This window comes from Rhinoderma darwinii, chromosome 2 (assembly GCF_050947455.1).
Source record: "Rhinoderma darwinii isolate aRhiDar2 chromosome 2, aRhiDar2.hap1, whole genome shotgun sequence".
Lineage (NCBI taxonomy): Eukaryota > Metazoa > Chordata > Amphibia > Anura > Rhinodermatidae > Rhinoderma > Rhinoderma darwinii.
Window position 1 is genome coordinate 236,255,359 of NC_134688.1, and position 15,962 is coordinate 236,271,320.

Here is a 15,962-nt window from a genome sequence, read left to right on the forward strand (position 1 = left end):
ACGCCCAGTTGGACTTTTACTTTTAAACACACCCACTTGGACTTTTGCAAGCCTCATTTGCATAACTACAAAAATGGTCATAACTTGGCCAAAAATGCTCGTTTTTGAAAAATAAAAACGTTACTGTAATCTACATTGCAGCGCCTATCTGCTGCAATAGCAGATAGGGGTTGCAAAATCTGGTGACAGAGCCTCTTTAAGGACACGGCCAATTTTAGCCTTCAGGACAGAGCAATTTTTTTTACATTTCCCTCTTTGCATCCCGACGCTCATAACGCTTTTATTTTTTGTACGACGTAGTTGTATGAACCTTTTTGTTTTTTGCGGGACGAGTTGTACTTTATGTACCTACCATTTTTTGGTACAAATACATTATCGTTTAATTTCTATAAATTTTTAATTAGATTAAAATGCAGAAAAAAAGCAGTTGTGCAGCAGTTTTAATATTTATTTTTTTACACCATACACCGATCATAATAAATAATGGTATACATTTGTAGTACAGGTTGTTACGGTTGTGGCGATACCAAATATGTCTACATTATTTCATGTTTTGGGACTTATATTTTAAAAAGTTGATTTAGTATAAAAAATGTGTATTTCTGTGTATTTTATTTACTTTTTATTTATTTATTTACCATAATTTTTTATTTACATTCATTTAACTTTTTTTTTTAATCCCATAAAGGGATTTATCATTTTGATTTTTATTTTGTAACTGTAATGTACTGGCATAGATCTATATGCCAGTAGATTAGCCTGTTACTGATCGTACACAGGCAGTTGTTAGGGCATACCTCAGTGTGCCCTAACAACAGGAAATATGTTCAGACAGCCCTGGGGTCCTTCACTGGACCCTGGGCTGTCTGGCCATACGAGTTGTGGGCTTTGATCGCGTCACAGTTATTTTCTGTGACGCGATCAATGTGCAGTCCCCTCTCCTTGAACGCCGCGATCAGCTGTCATCGCGGCGTTCAAAGGGTTAACAGCGGAGAGAAGATGTTTCTCTCCTCTCCGCTGTCAGAGCGGGGCCGTGGCTGTGTATTACAGCCGTTGCCCCGCTCTCGATCGCGCGCACAGACGCGCGCAGGGACGGCTGTCACACAGGACGAGTATGCTCGTCCTAATGCGCGAAGTGCTCGCCACTCAGGACGAGCATACTCGTCCTGTGTCGGCAACCAGTTAAGCAGGTGAACTGCATGCTCGATCGGGTTGAGATCTGGTGATTGACTTGGCCATTGCAGAATATTCCACTGCTTTGCCTTAAAAAACTCCTGGGTTGCTTTCTCAGTAAGTTTTGGGTCATTGTTCATCTGTACTGTGAAGCGACGTCCAATCAACCTTGCTGCATTTGGTTGAATCTGAGCAGAAAGTATATCCCTGAACAATACAGAATTCATCCAGCCGCTTCTATCTTCAGTCTCATCATCAATAAACACTAGTGACCCAGTGCCTTTGGCAGCCATGCATGCCCATGCCATCACACTGCCTCCGCCATGTTTTACAGAGGATGTGGTGTGCTTTGGATCATGAGCCGTTCCAAGCCTTCTCCATACTTTCTTCCTCCTATCATTCTGGTACAGGTTGATCTTAGTTTCATCTGTCCAAAGAATGATGTTCCAGAACTGGGCTGGCTTCTTTAGATGTTGTTTGGCAAAGTCTAATCTGGTATTTCTATTTTTGAGGCTGATTAATGGTTTGCACCTTGTGGTGAACAGTCTGTATTTTCTCTCATAAAGTCTTCTCTTTATGGTAGACTTAGATACTGATACACCTACTTCCAGGAGAGTGTAATTCACAGGATAGATGTTGTGGAGGGGTTTTTCTTCGCCATGGCAAGGATTCTGCGATCATCCACTACTGTTGTCTTTCGTGGATGTCCAGGCCTTTTGCAGTTCACGAGATCACCAGTGCGCTCTTTTTTTTTCAAGAGTGTACCAAACTGTTGATTTGGCCACTCTTAACATTTGTGCTCTCTCTGATGGATTTCCTTCATTTTTGTCCGACTAACGATGGTCTGTTTCACTTGCATTGACAGCTCCTTTGACCTCATGTTGTAGGTTCACAGCAAAAGCTTCCAAATGCAAATGCCACACCTGAATCAACTCCAGACCTTTTACCTGCTTAATTGATGATGAATTAACGAGGGAACAGACCATACAGCCCATTAAATAGCTTCTGAGATAATTGTCCAATTACCTTTGGTCCCTTGAAAAAGAGGCAGCTACATGTTAAAGATCTGTAATTCCTAACCCCTTCCTCAAATTAGGATGTGAATACATTCAAATTAAATCTGAGAGTCTGCACTTTAAGCCCATGTTGATTATATAACTGTATATTCAATATGTTTTGGTAAACAAATGCCAAAACTTGCGTCACTGTCCAAATAATTCTGGACCTAACTGTATATGTGAAAGGAATTTGAAGCTGCTACAGCAACTCCACACACATGTAGTACCACAAACTCCATGCAGATAGACTGCTGATCATATCACACCCAATGGTATACAGCATTGAATTACAGTATGTATTGTATTTAATGCCTAGTAAATGCCCTGATTGAATTTATAAAATAAATAAATTTTGAAGGATCAATCACATTAAACAACATTTTGGTCAGTGCTTGAAGACAGGTGAAAAACTCAGAAGCCCACTAATACAAACTCATACTACCAGTGTACTGGTATATGTTAGTACATCTCTTGGCAAGGGGCTTTCTATCATTTGTGTATGTGCACTGTATAATGGAGATCTCTATTTCTACACAACCCTTTGTAATTACGTTAATTGAAGGTGAATTACGGCTAACTACAGATTTCTACAGAGTAAATTACAGTCTAATCTTTTCTGGCTGCCTGATATAATAGTTTATGTGCTTTCTAAACATTAACACTGCCATTTTCTGTGATCACAGTTCATTTTGCAGAGGAACAGATATTTCTACCTAAATGGTTACATTCTTCATAAAGAGTTATTTAAATCACAAAATGTGATGACAAATATCGCTGGGATATGCCATCACTTTCTGATTGTTGGGGATCTGACCTCTAGGACCCTCACCGATCCTTAAAATGAGGATCTTTAGCGCTGCGATCCCTTCACTGTTTTCCCTGAACCGTGGTGCTACCATCTACCGGCTGTGCAGAACAGCTCGATTCAAAAGAAAAAATTTGAAGGGTGTGCAGTGCTAAAGCAGCACTGCGGCTCCCTCAGTCTCTAAGAAAGTAGGGGTCCTGGCTATTTAGCTATATTTTCTCTGATGGATATAATCCTTTAAATCATTGCAGCTGTGGTTAAACATTTCAATTAATATACAAAACCAACAAGAAACATAGAGAAATCAACGCGTTTGTTTTTTTTATATGCCCACCCATTTAGCTGGTTAACAAACTGACAACCTTCAAATTATCCTCAACGACACCAGTCAATTTATTCACCTCTTTTTCTTCCAGTGTCTCTTTCTGTCAGTCTATCTCAGGGAATACAATTCAAAATCGACATTCATGCTTTACAACCTGTGCCCTCTTCTTATATCTTACAACCAATGTTCCATATTCACGACCTTCTATGTCCTTCCATTCTTATCTTCCCGTCCTCATCTTTATCTTCTCCAGTACTTCTCCTGTGTCTCTCCCCCTCCTCTGTTATTCACTATTAAAGACCATCTCACATTCCACTACCCTTCAATCCTTTAAAAACAACCTAAAGATTCCAAAATCTTCCATCACCTTAACTTCAATACCACCTCAGCTCATACTGTATAGTTTGCACTACCCTCCTCTCTTGTCTCTCTATCACCAACTTAGTCTGCTCCGCTGTGGGTCTCCCTATGTCTCACTGCTACATAAAACATCAAAGTTTTGCCTGTACATTTATGTATTCGTGTATATAGTTGCATTTGTAAATTTTTCACTCCAAACATTGTAATAAATAATGATAATAATATTTTGAAAATGAAATAATTTGGCTAAATAACACCATAAAATGAAAGAAAATGTCTTGTTTTCTTTTTACAATACAGGAAAATGAGGTGGATATACATTCAGAAATATTTACATCCAGAAAAAAATCAATATGGACGAGATGTAAAGTGTAAGAACCTGGAGAATGATGTTGTATGATCCTATTGAGGTCCAAAGAAGAAGCTCTAGAATGTGTTTTCTGTGGTCTTGGGGGTGGAGTTGGAGGTTCTTCAACTTTCTTCATTGTCTCTTCAATTGAAGTACTGGAGTAAGACCTGAAAAAAGGGACACCAGAGAGCTTTACTGGTAAAAGCTGAAATGAGCCCGCATACAGGTACATACATGCTCTCATCCAAACATTTGTTCAGGAAATTATATTATATTGTCCTGTTGTGGGCAGCATGTTGCATGATGGTTGGAGGAATACCAGATTAGAGCACACTAAAAAATAACAGAGCTTAGCGCTGTTTAAAGCTATCTTAAAACGTACCAGGTCACTTTTCAGAATAAGCTGTGATATGTGTGTACATGAAGAATAACACTATTCCTGGTCATTATATGACTTGTATGTGACATTATTTAGCAGTTTTCACCGCTTCAGGCTTTATATTTATTTCTATTTCTCAGTTGTCTCAAAGGTAGTTGGTGGAGCCTAACTTCTATTATGTCTTCTATACAGCTGCAGTAGCATGGAGGAGATTACACAGCATTATATTCCAGTGTAGCTGAGAATCCAGCACTGGTGTGAGATTACATCTTACCAGCAGTGTCTCTGTGTGTTTCTCTCTGATGCTACTTCCTCCCCCTGCTTACTCCTCCCCTCTCCATAGACTTACATCCAGCATATCTTGCTAAATAACTCTCTCTCTCTCTCTAGAAAGTTAGGCAGTGAAGTGACACCCCCTCCACACTTCCTGCAGTTTGTCACCTCTGCTCTGTATCCAGGGTCGGCCAATGCTTGATAAAAGGGGCTGAACAGCAGATTACATAAAGTGATAGAGCTAGTGGTAGTAACTTCACACAGAATTTGCATGGATAAAACAACATTTTAACAGTAAGTAAATTACAAAGTTGTTTTATATGAGGTATACTATTAGATCAGTAAAAGTTTTTGAAATGGTAGTGTCCATTTACTTGCTCTTGCTTCATGTTATAAACTTGAAGTACACAAAGCAAATATGGTGCTCCATTTCTTTCATCTAATCTAATAGACAGAAAATCTGGCCATCCAATGTTCGTTCATACAACAGCTGTATGTACCTACCTTCTCCCCATACACTATGCATGGCTCCACCAAGCGTTCATTTCTTCTCAATAGGAAGAAGGAAAAAAGCCTCTGTCAGACACTTCTGGCAGCGGCTATTCTCCTTACCAACAAAAGGAGAGTCGGGACACCACCATACATATTAGATCGTTGCCATTCCTGCCGAAATTGACATTCATCTAATGTGTATGGCTAATTTAAGAAGCCTCTCGTCAGGAAGTGAGCATCCATACTTACTGGGCTCCTGTGCAGCTGCACAGGTTACATATGGTATGTCCGCCCCTGCAGTATCAGTGCCTAATACAGAACGTTCTACTAGAGTGAAAATACTCACCCTTTCCTTAAATCTACATAGTGCACTGTATCTTACAAAATAAAGCAAAATAATAATAGTAATATTAAGGATAATAGAATGCGTTTAAAGCATGAATGTGTAGCCTGAACATTGAGTAATCTCCTTACATACGCTTCTGATGCTTAATCTCGTCCACAATTTAACTGGAAATTAACTAAGAGATTAATCACAGGTCCCGTGAGATGTCAGGTGATTGAGGGCAGGAAGCGCTTATCTGACACTACGACACCACTCAACACCATAGGAAGATTCTAGTCTTTGAGGTATTACTCCAATCAGATTATTCTTAAGAAATCACGTTATTTATTTTAAGAAGTGAATAACACGAGTTTACATCTTAGGTATTTGCAATAAGAAAGCTATTTAGACTTATATTAGTAAGTGACGTCTTTTTATTCTAAGCCATTTTTTTAAGTGAACTGTTCTCTGAAGACGGGTAACAATGTAAACAATGCATGTTTCCGATTTGGTTGCCATGGCCACATCCAGGGACAAGTATATATACAGTATATATCCCTACTGTAAAGGTGCCCTTGGACTTTAGAATATACAAATCCAGTTATTGAAAATCTCTAAAATAAAGTTTTTAACAAATTGTCATTCATCTTAATGGCATTTTGCTTTCAATATTGCTTCGGAGATTTTAAGTTACATAAATTTAAGCAGCAGAGCCAAAGGATTTTCCCCTTTAGCATATGGATGAAGTTAACCCTTTAAGGATGCAGCCTAATTTGGCCTTCAGGACGCAGTGATTATTTGAATTTTTCCATCACTGCTTTCCAAAAGCCATAATATTCATATTTTTCCATTTACAGACTCTCGGGTCTATTAGGGGTTGGACATTGACTTACAGGTTAGTTACCTAAAGGTGGCACTAGAAGAATAATTTCTTCCTTCTGGAGGAAAGCTATTTTGCATTAAGGGTATGTTCACATAACCTATTTTCAGCCGTTTTTTGGGCCATAATCGCCCCTAAAAACGGCTAAAAATGTGGGGGCTGAATGCCTCCAAACATTTGTCCATTGATTTCAATGGGAAAAACGGCGTTCCGTTCCCACGGCCCCGTAAAAAAACGCCTTGTAAAAAGAAGTGCATGTCTCTGGAGCCGTTTTTCATTGACTCAATAGAGAAACAGCTCCAAAAATGGCCGTAAAAAACGCAAGTTGCTTAACAAACGGCTGAAAATTAGGGGCAGTTTTCCTTTGAAAACAGCTCTGTATTTTCAGCCGTTTTTTGTTAAGCGTGTGAACATAGCCTGATATATTGTCAGAAGACCAGCCCTATGTCAAACAAAACCGTAACTTCCCTAGAAGTTATAGAAGCATTAGTACACTCTAAGGGCTTATTCAGAAGAACGTGATATACGTCCGTGCAACGCGCTTGATTTTCACGTGCCTCGCATGGACCTATGTTAGTCAATGGGTCCGTTCAGACAGGCCGTGATTTTTATTCAGCGTGTGTCCGCTGCGTAAAACTCACGACATGTCCTATATTTGTGCGTTGTTCGCGCATCACGCACCCATTGAAGTCACTGGGTGCGTGAAAATCACGCGCAGCACACAGAAGCACTTCCGTGTGACGCGCGTGGTTCGTGCAACAGCAGTAAAAACTACGAATGAAAACAGAAAAGCACCACATGCTTTTCTGTTTCCAAACACAAACAGAGTGTCATAATGCTGCTGACACACGGAGCTGTTATGTAACTTTTGCACGTGCAAAACGCCACATTTTTTGCGCGCGCAAAATGCACACGCTCGTGTGAATCCGGCCTAAGTCAAACAGCAGTTTAGTGATGCAACGTGCATTATCCTGCTAAAAGAGGCCACTGCCATTATGGAAGCCCGTTGCTATAAAGCAGTGTACTTGGTCTGCGACAATGTTTAGGAAGGTAGGTGGTCAAGTAACAGCCACATGAATGCCAAGACCAAGGTTTCCCAGGAGAACATTGGCCAGAGCATCACACTGCCTCCAACAGATTGTCTTCTTCCCATAGTGCATCCTGTACCATTTCTTTCCAGGTAAGTGACACACACGCACGCAAATGTGAATTATTAGACTAGGCCACCTTCCTCCATTGTTCCATGGTTCAGGTTAGATGCTCACGTGCCCATTGTAGGCTCTTTCGACGGTTGACGGGGTTCAGCATGCGCACTCTGACCAGTCCGTGGCTATGCAGTCCCAGCCCTGCAAGCTGAGATGCACTGTGTTTTTTGATACCTTTCTATCATGGCTTTCTCAGCAATTTGTGCTACAGTAGCTCTTTTGCAGGATCGAGCCAGACTGGCTAGCCATGTGCATCATTGAGCCTTGGGCACCCATGACCCAGTCACCGGTTTGCCAGTGGGTACTTCCTTGTAACACTTTTGGTTGGTACTAAACACTGCATACCGGGAACACCCAAGAAGACCTGCCATTTTGGAGATGTTCTGACCCAGATGCCATCAAAAATTGGTCATGGTGACAAAGTTGATTAGATCCTTATGCTTGCCCATTTTTCATACTTCCAACCCATCAACTTGTAGAACTGACTGTTCACTTGCTTTCTAATATATTCCACCCCTGACAGGTGCTATTGTAATGAGATTGTCAATGTTATTCACTGCACCTGTGAGTGCTATTAATGTTATGTCTGATCGATATATGTAAATAGATATAATTAAACTTATCTTACCGAGATCTTGGCCTTGTTTTGTGTGTATATGGTTCTTGGTGAACAGCTGAAAAAAATTACATTAGATGAAAACATATTTTAGATCACAAAATATTTAGGCAATATGGAAAAATACACTTATCTATAGTATTATAGATCATGGGCATTTTATCATGACTCGAAAACAAAATACACTAATAGGTAGCCAGCTACCACAAAAATGCAATAATTTAAAATAAATTGTTAAGGTGGAGCTCCACTTCTGGATCCGTTTTAAAGATTACATAAAGAGCTCATTGAAAAAAAGCTTTTGTGTACACAGGGCAACAATCAGCCGAGCAAACGATTTTGGTTGAGCGAAAAAACGAATTTAGATATTTTTTTGCCAACGTCGGCGCCTTTTCATGACGCGAACGAGCTGATGTGGTAAAGTTGTTCTACCATTTTTTTGGTCATTGTCGGGTGCAAGTTTATATAAGATTACATGCATATAATTTATAAATATATTCAAATGTTTTCTAAAGAGGAGTTCTTAAGTAACAAACCAAGGCAGTATCTTTCTGGCATATTGACTAAGAAGACAGATTATTAAAATCCCATTAATACTGTAAAATTACTTTGCAAGATAAAGATCAGATTAAGAGATTACTAAGTAAATCCTGCTGTAAATTTCAGGAGTAAAGAGGTTTATTAAAACTGTCCTGGTGTACATATGTATACCTCTTAGACAGACAACACTGTGTATGATCCTTGCTTCTGTCATATCTTTCTTGCATTACTATTAGTCTCCTGTCTTTCTTTTTTTTTTTTACTGAAAGCTAGAAACATATATTTTTTAGGTAATGTACCAAACTTTTTTCAGGATGTGCAGATATATAATGAAATCCGTTACAGTTCAGTAACTCTTCAGTACACAATGCATCAATTGAAAAATCACAGCGTAATTTTTCATCTGATAAGTGCGTAAGTGCCCAATATGCAAAATAGAGGCATCTTCACAACCTTAGAAAGCAGACCATGTGACTGCATACATGGCACCTTTGCAGAAGAGAGTCGTGTTGCAGCCAAATTGTCTGATCTCAGCCAATCAGGCTAAAGCTGGCCATACATTAGTGATTTTAGATTTCCGTTTTCTGAACGACTTGTCGTTCACGGTTGGTCTGTAAAGGTTGTTGTACTGGACGTCAACGCCATAGGTGAAAACGACACATCGCCGATATTTCTTCCTTAATCTCTAGCCTCGTCTAGGCTTTTATTAATGGGATGCAGATCTGTCGTTTGGCATGAACAACTGTCCAACAACAGCACCCGAAAATAACCAAATAAATCGAAGAACAACTTTACCACAGATTTCTGCCTTCCGTCAGCATCTGTCACGCTCTTTAATGTGATTAAAAGGTGCCGACCTCGATAATAGGCTGACACTTCCTGTTCTGTAGAGAGCTCTCCGAGGAGTCATCTCATTATCATCACAGGCAAGATTACAATGGATCCACCATTGCCAATATTTTAGGCCGTAATTACGGCATGGGCAGGCCCATAGAAGTCTATGGGGCTCCCGTAATTACGGGTGACTACGTGTGTGCACCTGTAATTACGGGAGCGTTGCTAGGCGACGTCAGTGGATAGTCACTGTCCAGGGTGCTGAAAGAGTTAACTGATCGTCAGTAACTCTTTCAGCACCAGGGACAGTGACTACCAATAACAATATAAATCAACGTGTAAAAAAAAATAGAAGTTCATACTTACCCAGAACACCCTGCTTCTTCCTACAGTCCGGCCTCCCGGGATGACGTTTCAGCCCATGTGACCGCTGCAGCCAATCACAGGCTGCAGCGGTCACATGGACTGCCGCATCATCCAGGGAGGTCGGGCTGGATGTCGAAAGAGGGACGCGTCACCAAGACAACGGCCGGGTAAGTATGAATTTCTTTTACTTTTACCTCGGAAAGGGCTGCCCCTTCTCTCTATCCTGCACTGATAGAGAGAAGGGGCTGCCGATTAGTGTAGTGAAATTTTGCAGCGAAAACGTGCCCGTAAATACGGGTGGAATACGGGTCGAATACGTGTGACCAAGGACCCGTATTTACGCCAGTATTTACGGGAGGGAAAAAATACGTTCGTGTGCATGAGGCCTAATGCATCTTTATTCTACTGTATGAAATCTGTCACAGGCATCCGTTAAACGGGAAACATCATGGACTTTTCAAAACTGTTCATGACGTATCCATTAAATGCATTCTATTATAGCTTATAGATGGCAGATGCATGTGACGGGTGCCTAACAGTGACATCAATCACCCATAGGCTATTATGGTATCATAAGTAATGAGAGCTCATAACGTATCCGTTAAATGAATACCATTCTAGTCTATGGGTGATGGATGCCACTGTTAGATACCCGTCACAGTCTATGTTTCACGTATACGTTAGAAACTTTTCCCGGCGTACACGTCAAACGTATGCCAAAAAAGGGATGTGAACATAGCCTAAGATATCACTTTGAAAATATAGAATAGTAGATTTATTTCAGATTACCGGTTTTGACGGACTGGAACTTTTTCGTCTCAATTGGTCCAAAATAAATTTTTGTGTTTCCTTTTAAAGCTGCAAGAATGGAAAAATAGAAAAACAAATATTTATATATGCAGGAAACATATGCAGTCCAACTAATGTCAGAAAACTATGCTAAGAATATTCAATGTTTGATGCCAAAAACGCATTTATATAATGACATTTTCTGGATTATCAAGGCATTCCATGTCTAATCCTGCTAGCGTTTTAGCATTTGGTACATGCTGGAACAGTGTAGCATATGGAACATCTGAAAATTTACTGTAATTTAAAGGCTATGTAAACCTTCTAAAGATTTTTCTTTAAAATAAAAAGTTCAATTAGTGTGTTTTGTGCAACTTGTAACTTTGTTTTTATTCTTTTTACTTTTTGAGATTCAGCTGCTTTGTATACTGTATACAGTGCAGCTGTATAGTGTGCTAAGACCTGAATATGTCAGGTCCACGGGACTGAAAGGTTCAGTGTCAGCGGGTCCTGCCTATCTCACCACTACAGTATAACAAGCATGTAAAGGGAGGAAGTCAACAAACATAGTAATGCATAGTTCAAATGATCCTCCCCCTGGGAAGGAAGGGGTAATTCAACCTATTATTTTTAATAGATATTTTGGGAAATTATGTGAATGAAGCCTTTAGAGAATATAAAAACTGTAAGGCCCCATGCACACGACCGTAAAAACTCCCGTAATTACGGGTCATAATTACGGCCCGTAATTACGGGCCCATAGACTTCTATTGGCCACGGGTACCTCCCCGTATGCTTACGGGAAGATGCCCGTGCCGTTGAAAAAGATAGAACATGTCCTATTTCAGGCCGTAATTACGGCACGGGCAGCCCATAGAAGTCTATGGGGCTCCCGTAATTACGGGTGACTACGTGTGTGCACCCGTAATTACGGGAGCGTTGCTAGGCGACGTCAGTAAATAGTCACTGTCGAGGGGGCTTAAAGATATAAGCGATCGGCAGTAACTGTTTCAGTACCCTGGACAGTGGCTACCGATCACAATATAGATCAACCGGTAAAAAAAAAAAAAAAAAGACGTTCATACTTACCCAGAATTCCCTGCTTCTTCCTCCAGTCCGGCCTCCTTGGATGACGTTATAGCCCATGTGCAGCCAATCACAGGCCAATCACTGGCTGCAGCGGTCACATGGACTACCGCGTTATCCAGGGAGGTCGGACTGGATGTCAAGAGAGGGACGCGTCACCAAGACAACGGCCTGGTAAGTATGAATTTATTTTACTTTTATTCTGGAAAGGGCTGTCCCTTCTCTCTATCCTGCACTGAGAGAGAGAAGGGCTGCCGATTACTGCAGTGCAATTTTGCAGCCAAAAACGTGCACGGGTCCGTTAATACTGGTGCAATACGGGTCGAATACGTGTGACCAAGGACCCGTGTTTACGCCAGTATTTACGAGTGGACAAAAATACGGTCGTGTGCATGATGCCTAAGACACACGCGGCAGATTTTGTTGCAACAATTTCCTGCGACTTAAAATCAGTTCCATTTATCTTAATGAATCTTGCAGAAATCCAAACACCTGCTCCATAAACAACCATATTCAGATGAATGGACCTGATTTTCAGTCACAGAAAATATCTGCAACAAAATCTGCCGCGTGTGACTGTAACCTAATAGAAAAACAAAACATCTTCATAAATGTGAAGGAAAAATAACTGCAAGAATCAAACCAAAATACAGTACCTTCTGAGTCATTCACTATATTTTCCTTTAATGCATTTTGACCTGTTGCTACTTCTGTAGTGATCTTCTAATTGTTGAAAGAAAATAAAATTATTTTTCTATCAAACTATGGATCCATAAATAAATGTCAAACTCCCAAATAACCGCATTTAGAAGTAATCCTATTGCTATTGAATTGCAGGTCTTTTAAAGGGCCTGTCCACATGTAATGGAATTGCTGAAGAAAATTTCTGCAGCCTTTCTTTTGAAACAAGCAGACAATCTGCTGCGGAAAAACGACACCATTTCCTGCATTTTTTACTGCAGAAAATGGTGCGGATTTTGCAGCGTTTTTCTCAATGCGGGGAGATGGTGATATCTGCTCTTAAAAATTCAGAAATTCAGTCCACTTTCCGCAGCAGGAATTGACGTGCTGCGGTCCGAAAAATATGCACCGCAGGTCAATTTCTGGACGGCAATTTTACCCAGTGTGTGGATGAGTGTTGTTAAATCACCCACTTTGCTGCTAATGTATTCTGCTGCGTATTTTCTGTCCGCAATTCCAGACGGAAAATACACAGCGATTCCGTTACGTGTGGATAAGTCCAAACTGTTGGGATTCCTGTTTAGGGAAATAAATGGCACACAAGCTTATCGTGAAGGTTTGCAAAGTAGGAGGTGATGCAGACACAGACTGATATCAGGCTTCTTTCACAGTTTCATTCCGTGGATATCAAAACATACCCAGAACATGTATATGTATATTATTTAATGATTTGATGCAGTTTGGGCCTCAAAGGGGTTATCCGGTTAAAGAAGATTTATGAAATAACTTCAAGATAAGCCATCAATATCTGATATGTGGGGGTCTGGCCTTTGGCTGTAAATCTGAGGGGGTCTCCTTTGTGCAATAAACTCAGCTGATGAGGATTCTTAAAACTGCACGCACATCACGAGAGGGAGTGTAAATGAAAAGTAGAAAAGTAGGAGGTGGTGCGCAAGAGTACAAATTTGGTTGCATCACATTGTGCATGGAGTGGCCTTGAAAATTCATAGCAATCTCTGTACTTTGTTTAGAAAATCTGTGCCAAAAATCTGCGACAATTCCGCCACATTTGAACTCATCCTTATAAAAAAAAATTATTTCTTTTTAAAGTATAAACAGAAATACTAGCTTAAACTGCAGGAAATGGCACAAAATGCACTTTTTAAAGTATAATGAGGTAGTAGTTACAAGCAATTTGTTGATAGATAGATAGATAGATAGATAGATAGATAGATAGATAGATAGATAGATAGATAGATAGATAGATAGATAGATAGATAGATAGATAGATATTCGGCAGTCTCATAGAAATGAATGGAGCGGGGGCCAAGAATGCGCACTACCGCTCCATTTCAATGGAGCTCCCAGGGACGGCAAGGTAAGCCTATTCTTGTGATCAGAGGGGAACCCAGCAGTCGGACCTCCACTGATCAGATATTATTCACCTATCCTGTAGGTAGGTGATAAATAATAAATATGGGAAAATCCATTTAAGACTTTCTGGCGAATGGTTTTGAGAGTTGTCAAGCACTTAAAAAATACTTCCACCTATTAATAATAAAATATAATGACAAGACGTGAACATGGCTTTTTTCCTAATACACATTTGCCACTATATAAATCTTTTGTGTTTATACAGTATATGTTTATTTCTATCACCTAATATGTATTCTTAGCCATTTTAGAGAAATCATTCACTTCACATAATTATACAGACCACGACGCCCTTCTACTTTTAAGTTTGAAATACCAAACCAGTAGTATTAAAAAAAAACGTACTGTCAAAACGAAAGAAGTTAACTCAATGAATGCAGAGACACAGCTGATAACCAACATGTACCCACCAAGAAAGAGTCATCTAAAAATTTCCATCTAAGTTCTGAACGAAGGTCACAGATGCAGTCAGGAATAAATTCCATCACAGTATAATTAAAACGGAATGAGAACGAGACTTGGACCAATCTTCCTTAGCTATAGACAGGTATATTGCAGCAATGCAAGGCATGAAAGCATATCTATCATGAAAAGATTGTAAATATAACAAAGATTGTGCTCATGATGTCTTTGAAATGTTCGAAGCATTCATGTAAAAAGCACTGATGTATACTGTGGGAGTACAAAAACATAAAAACATCAATTATTACTGACTGGCTCCTTGTTACTGGTTTCCACATCAAAGAGGATCAGGGGCTCTGAGTTAGCAGGATCTTCACAGACAGTCTCAAGCTGGTTAGAAGAGAAAACAAAACACCAGAGGAAGGTTAGATGTTAAGATTCAAGATTTAATCTATGCAAACAAGGCCACAAGAGAATCATCCAAAAACAGGGCAAAGTAGAGCTAATAATACAGTATTTTGTATATATATTTATACTAAAAGATAATAGCACACAAACAAAAACAGTCACATGAAGATATCCACACTACCGCTACACCAGGTTGCGACTTCAAAGATCAAATGCCCTGTGAGTGACTAGTGGCATAGTTAGGCTGGGTTCACACGTAGCGTAAATACTGCAGATTTTCTGCAAAGGAGCACAATACAGTAACAGCAGAGTGGATGAGATATGAACAAATCTCATCCACACGCTGCATAAATGATAAGCGGAAAAAACGCTCAGAAATAGACCTGCGGTGCGTTTTTTTAATCCGCAGCATTTAACAAATAGCAGATTTTGCAATTATTGCGGCAGAAAAGATGCGATTCTGCGGCAAAAATCGCAACTCAGAAAAAAATTTAAATCTAATACTTATCCAGAATTCTGTGCTTCTTCACCCAGTCTGGCCTCCAGGGGTGACGTTTCATTTCATGTGACCGCTGCAGCCAATCACAGGCTGAAGCAGTCACATGGGATGAAACATCATCCCAGGAGGCCAGGCTGCAGGACGGCAGAGGGACGTGTCTCCATGGCTACCGGTAAGTATGAAACTTTTTATTTTTATATGCTGTTCTCCACATGGGACATTTCAGCCGAAAAACAGCACCACATTTTGGTGCAATTTTTTGGACGGAATTCCCTACGGCGACCAGGCTGTGTAAACCTACACTTAGGGCATGACCAGAAGTGGCGGAATTGCTCTGGAATTCCGCTGCGGACAGTCTGCAGCGCAAATCCGAGACGTACACGTTTCTCCATTGCCTTCCACAGCTTTTTAGTAGGGTTCGTTTACACGTTGCGGACAATTCCGCTGAGGAGCATAGGCTGCGGTGCGGAATTTGGTGTCCACAGCATACAATGGTTGTTGCGGACGTGTCGCGGACTTGTTGCGGACTCATTGCGGAATTTCTCCATTGGCTTCAATGGAGAGTCAAAATTCCGCAATGAAGTCCGCAGATGTTATGTGTGCTGCGGAGCGTATTGGATTTACTAACATGACATTTCTTCATTCTGGCTGGACCTATGTATTTCTAGGTCTACAGCCAGACT

At 40.3% G+C, this 15,962-nt stretch overlaps 1 protein-coding gene across 3 annotated transcripts in view; it reads right to left on the reverse strand.

The window, feature by feature from the left end:
• Window positions 1–15,962, reverse strand: part of REPS2 (RALBP1 associated Eps domain containing 2) — a 216,437-nt gene that overhangs the window by 24,688 nt on the left and 175,787 nt on the right. For all 3 annotated transcript variants that reach the window (XM_075852974.1, XM_075852973.1, XM_075852975.1), the window contains 5 exons: window positions 14,685–14,762; window positions 12,512–12,578; window positions 10,770–10,838; window positions 8,253–8,298; window positions 4,101–4,237 (listed from right to left, as the gene is read on the reverse strand). In XM_075852974.1, coding sequence (XP_075709089.1) covers window positions 4,101–4,237; window positions 8,253–8,298; window positions 10,770–10,838; window positions 12,512–12,578; window positions 14,685–14,762 — 397 coding nt within the window. The remainder of the gene's footprint in view (window positions 1–4,100; window positions 4,238–8,252; window positions 8,299–10,769; window positions 10,839–12,511; window positions 12,579–14,684; window positions 14,763–15,962) is intronic.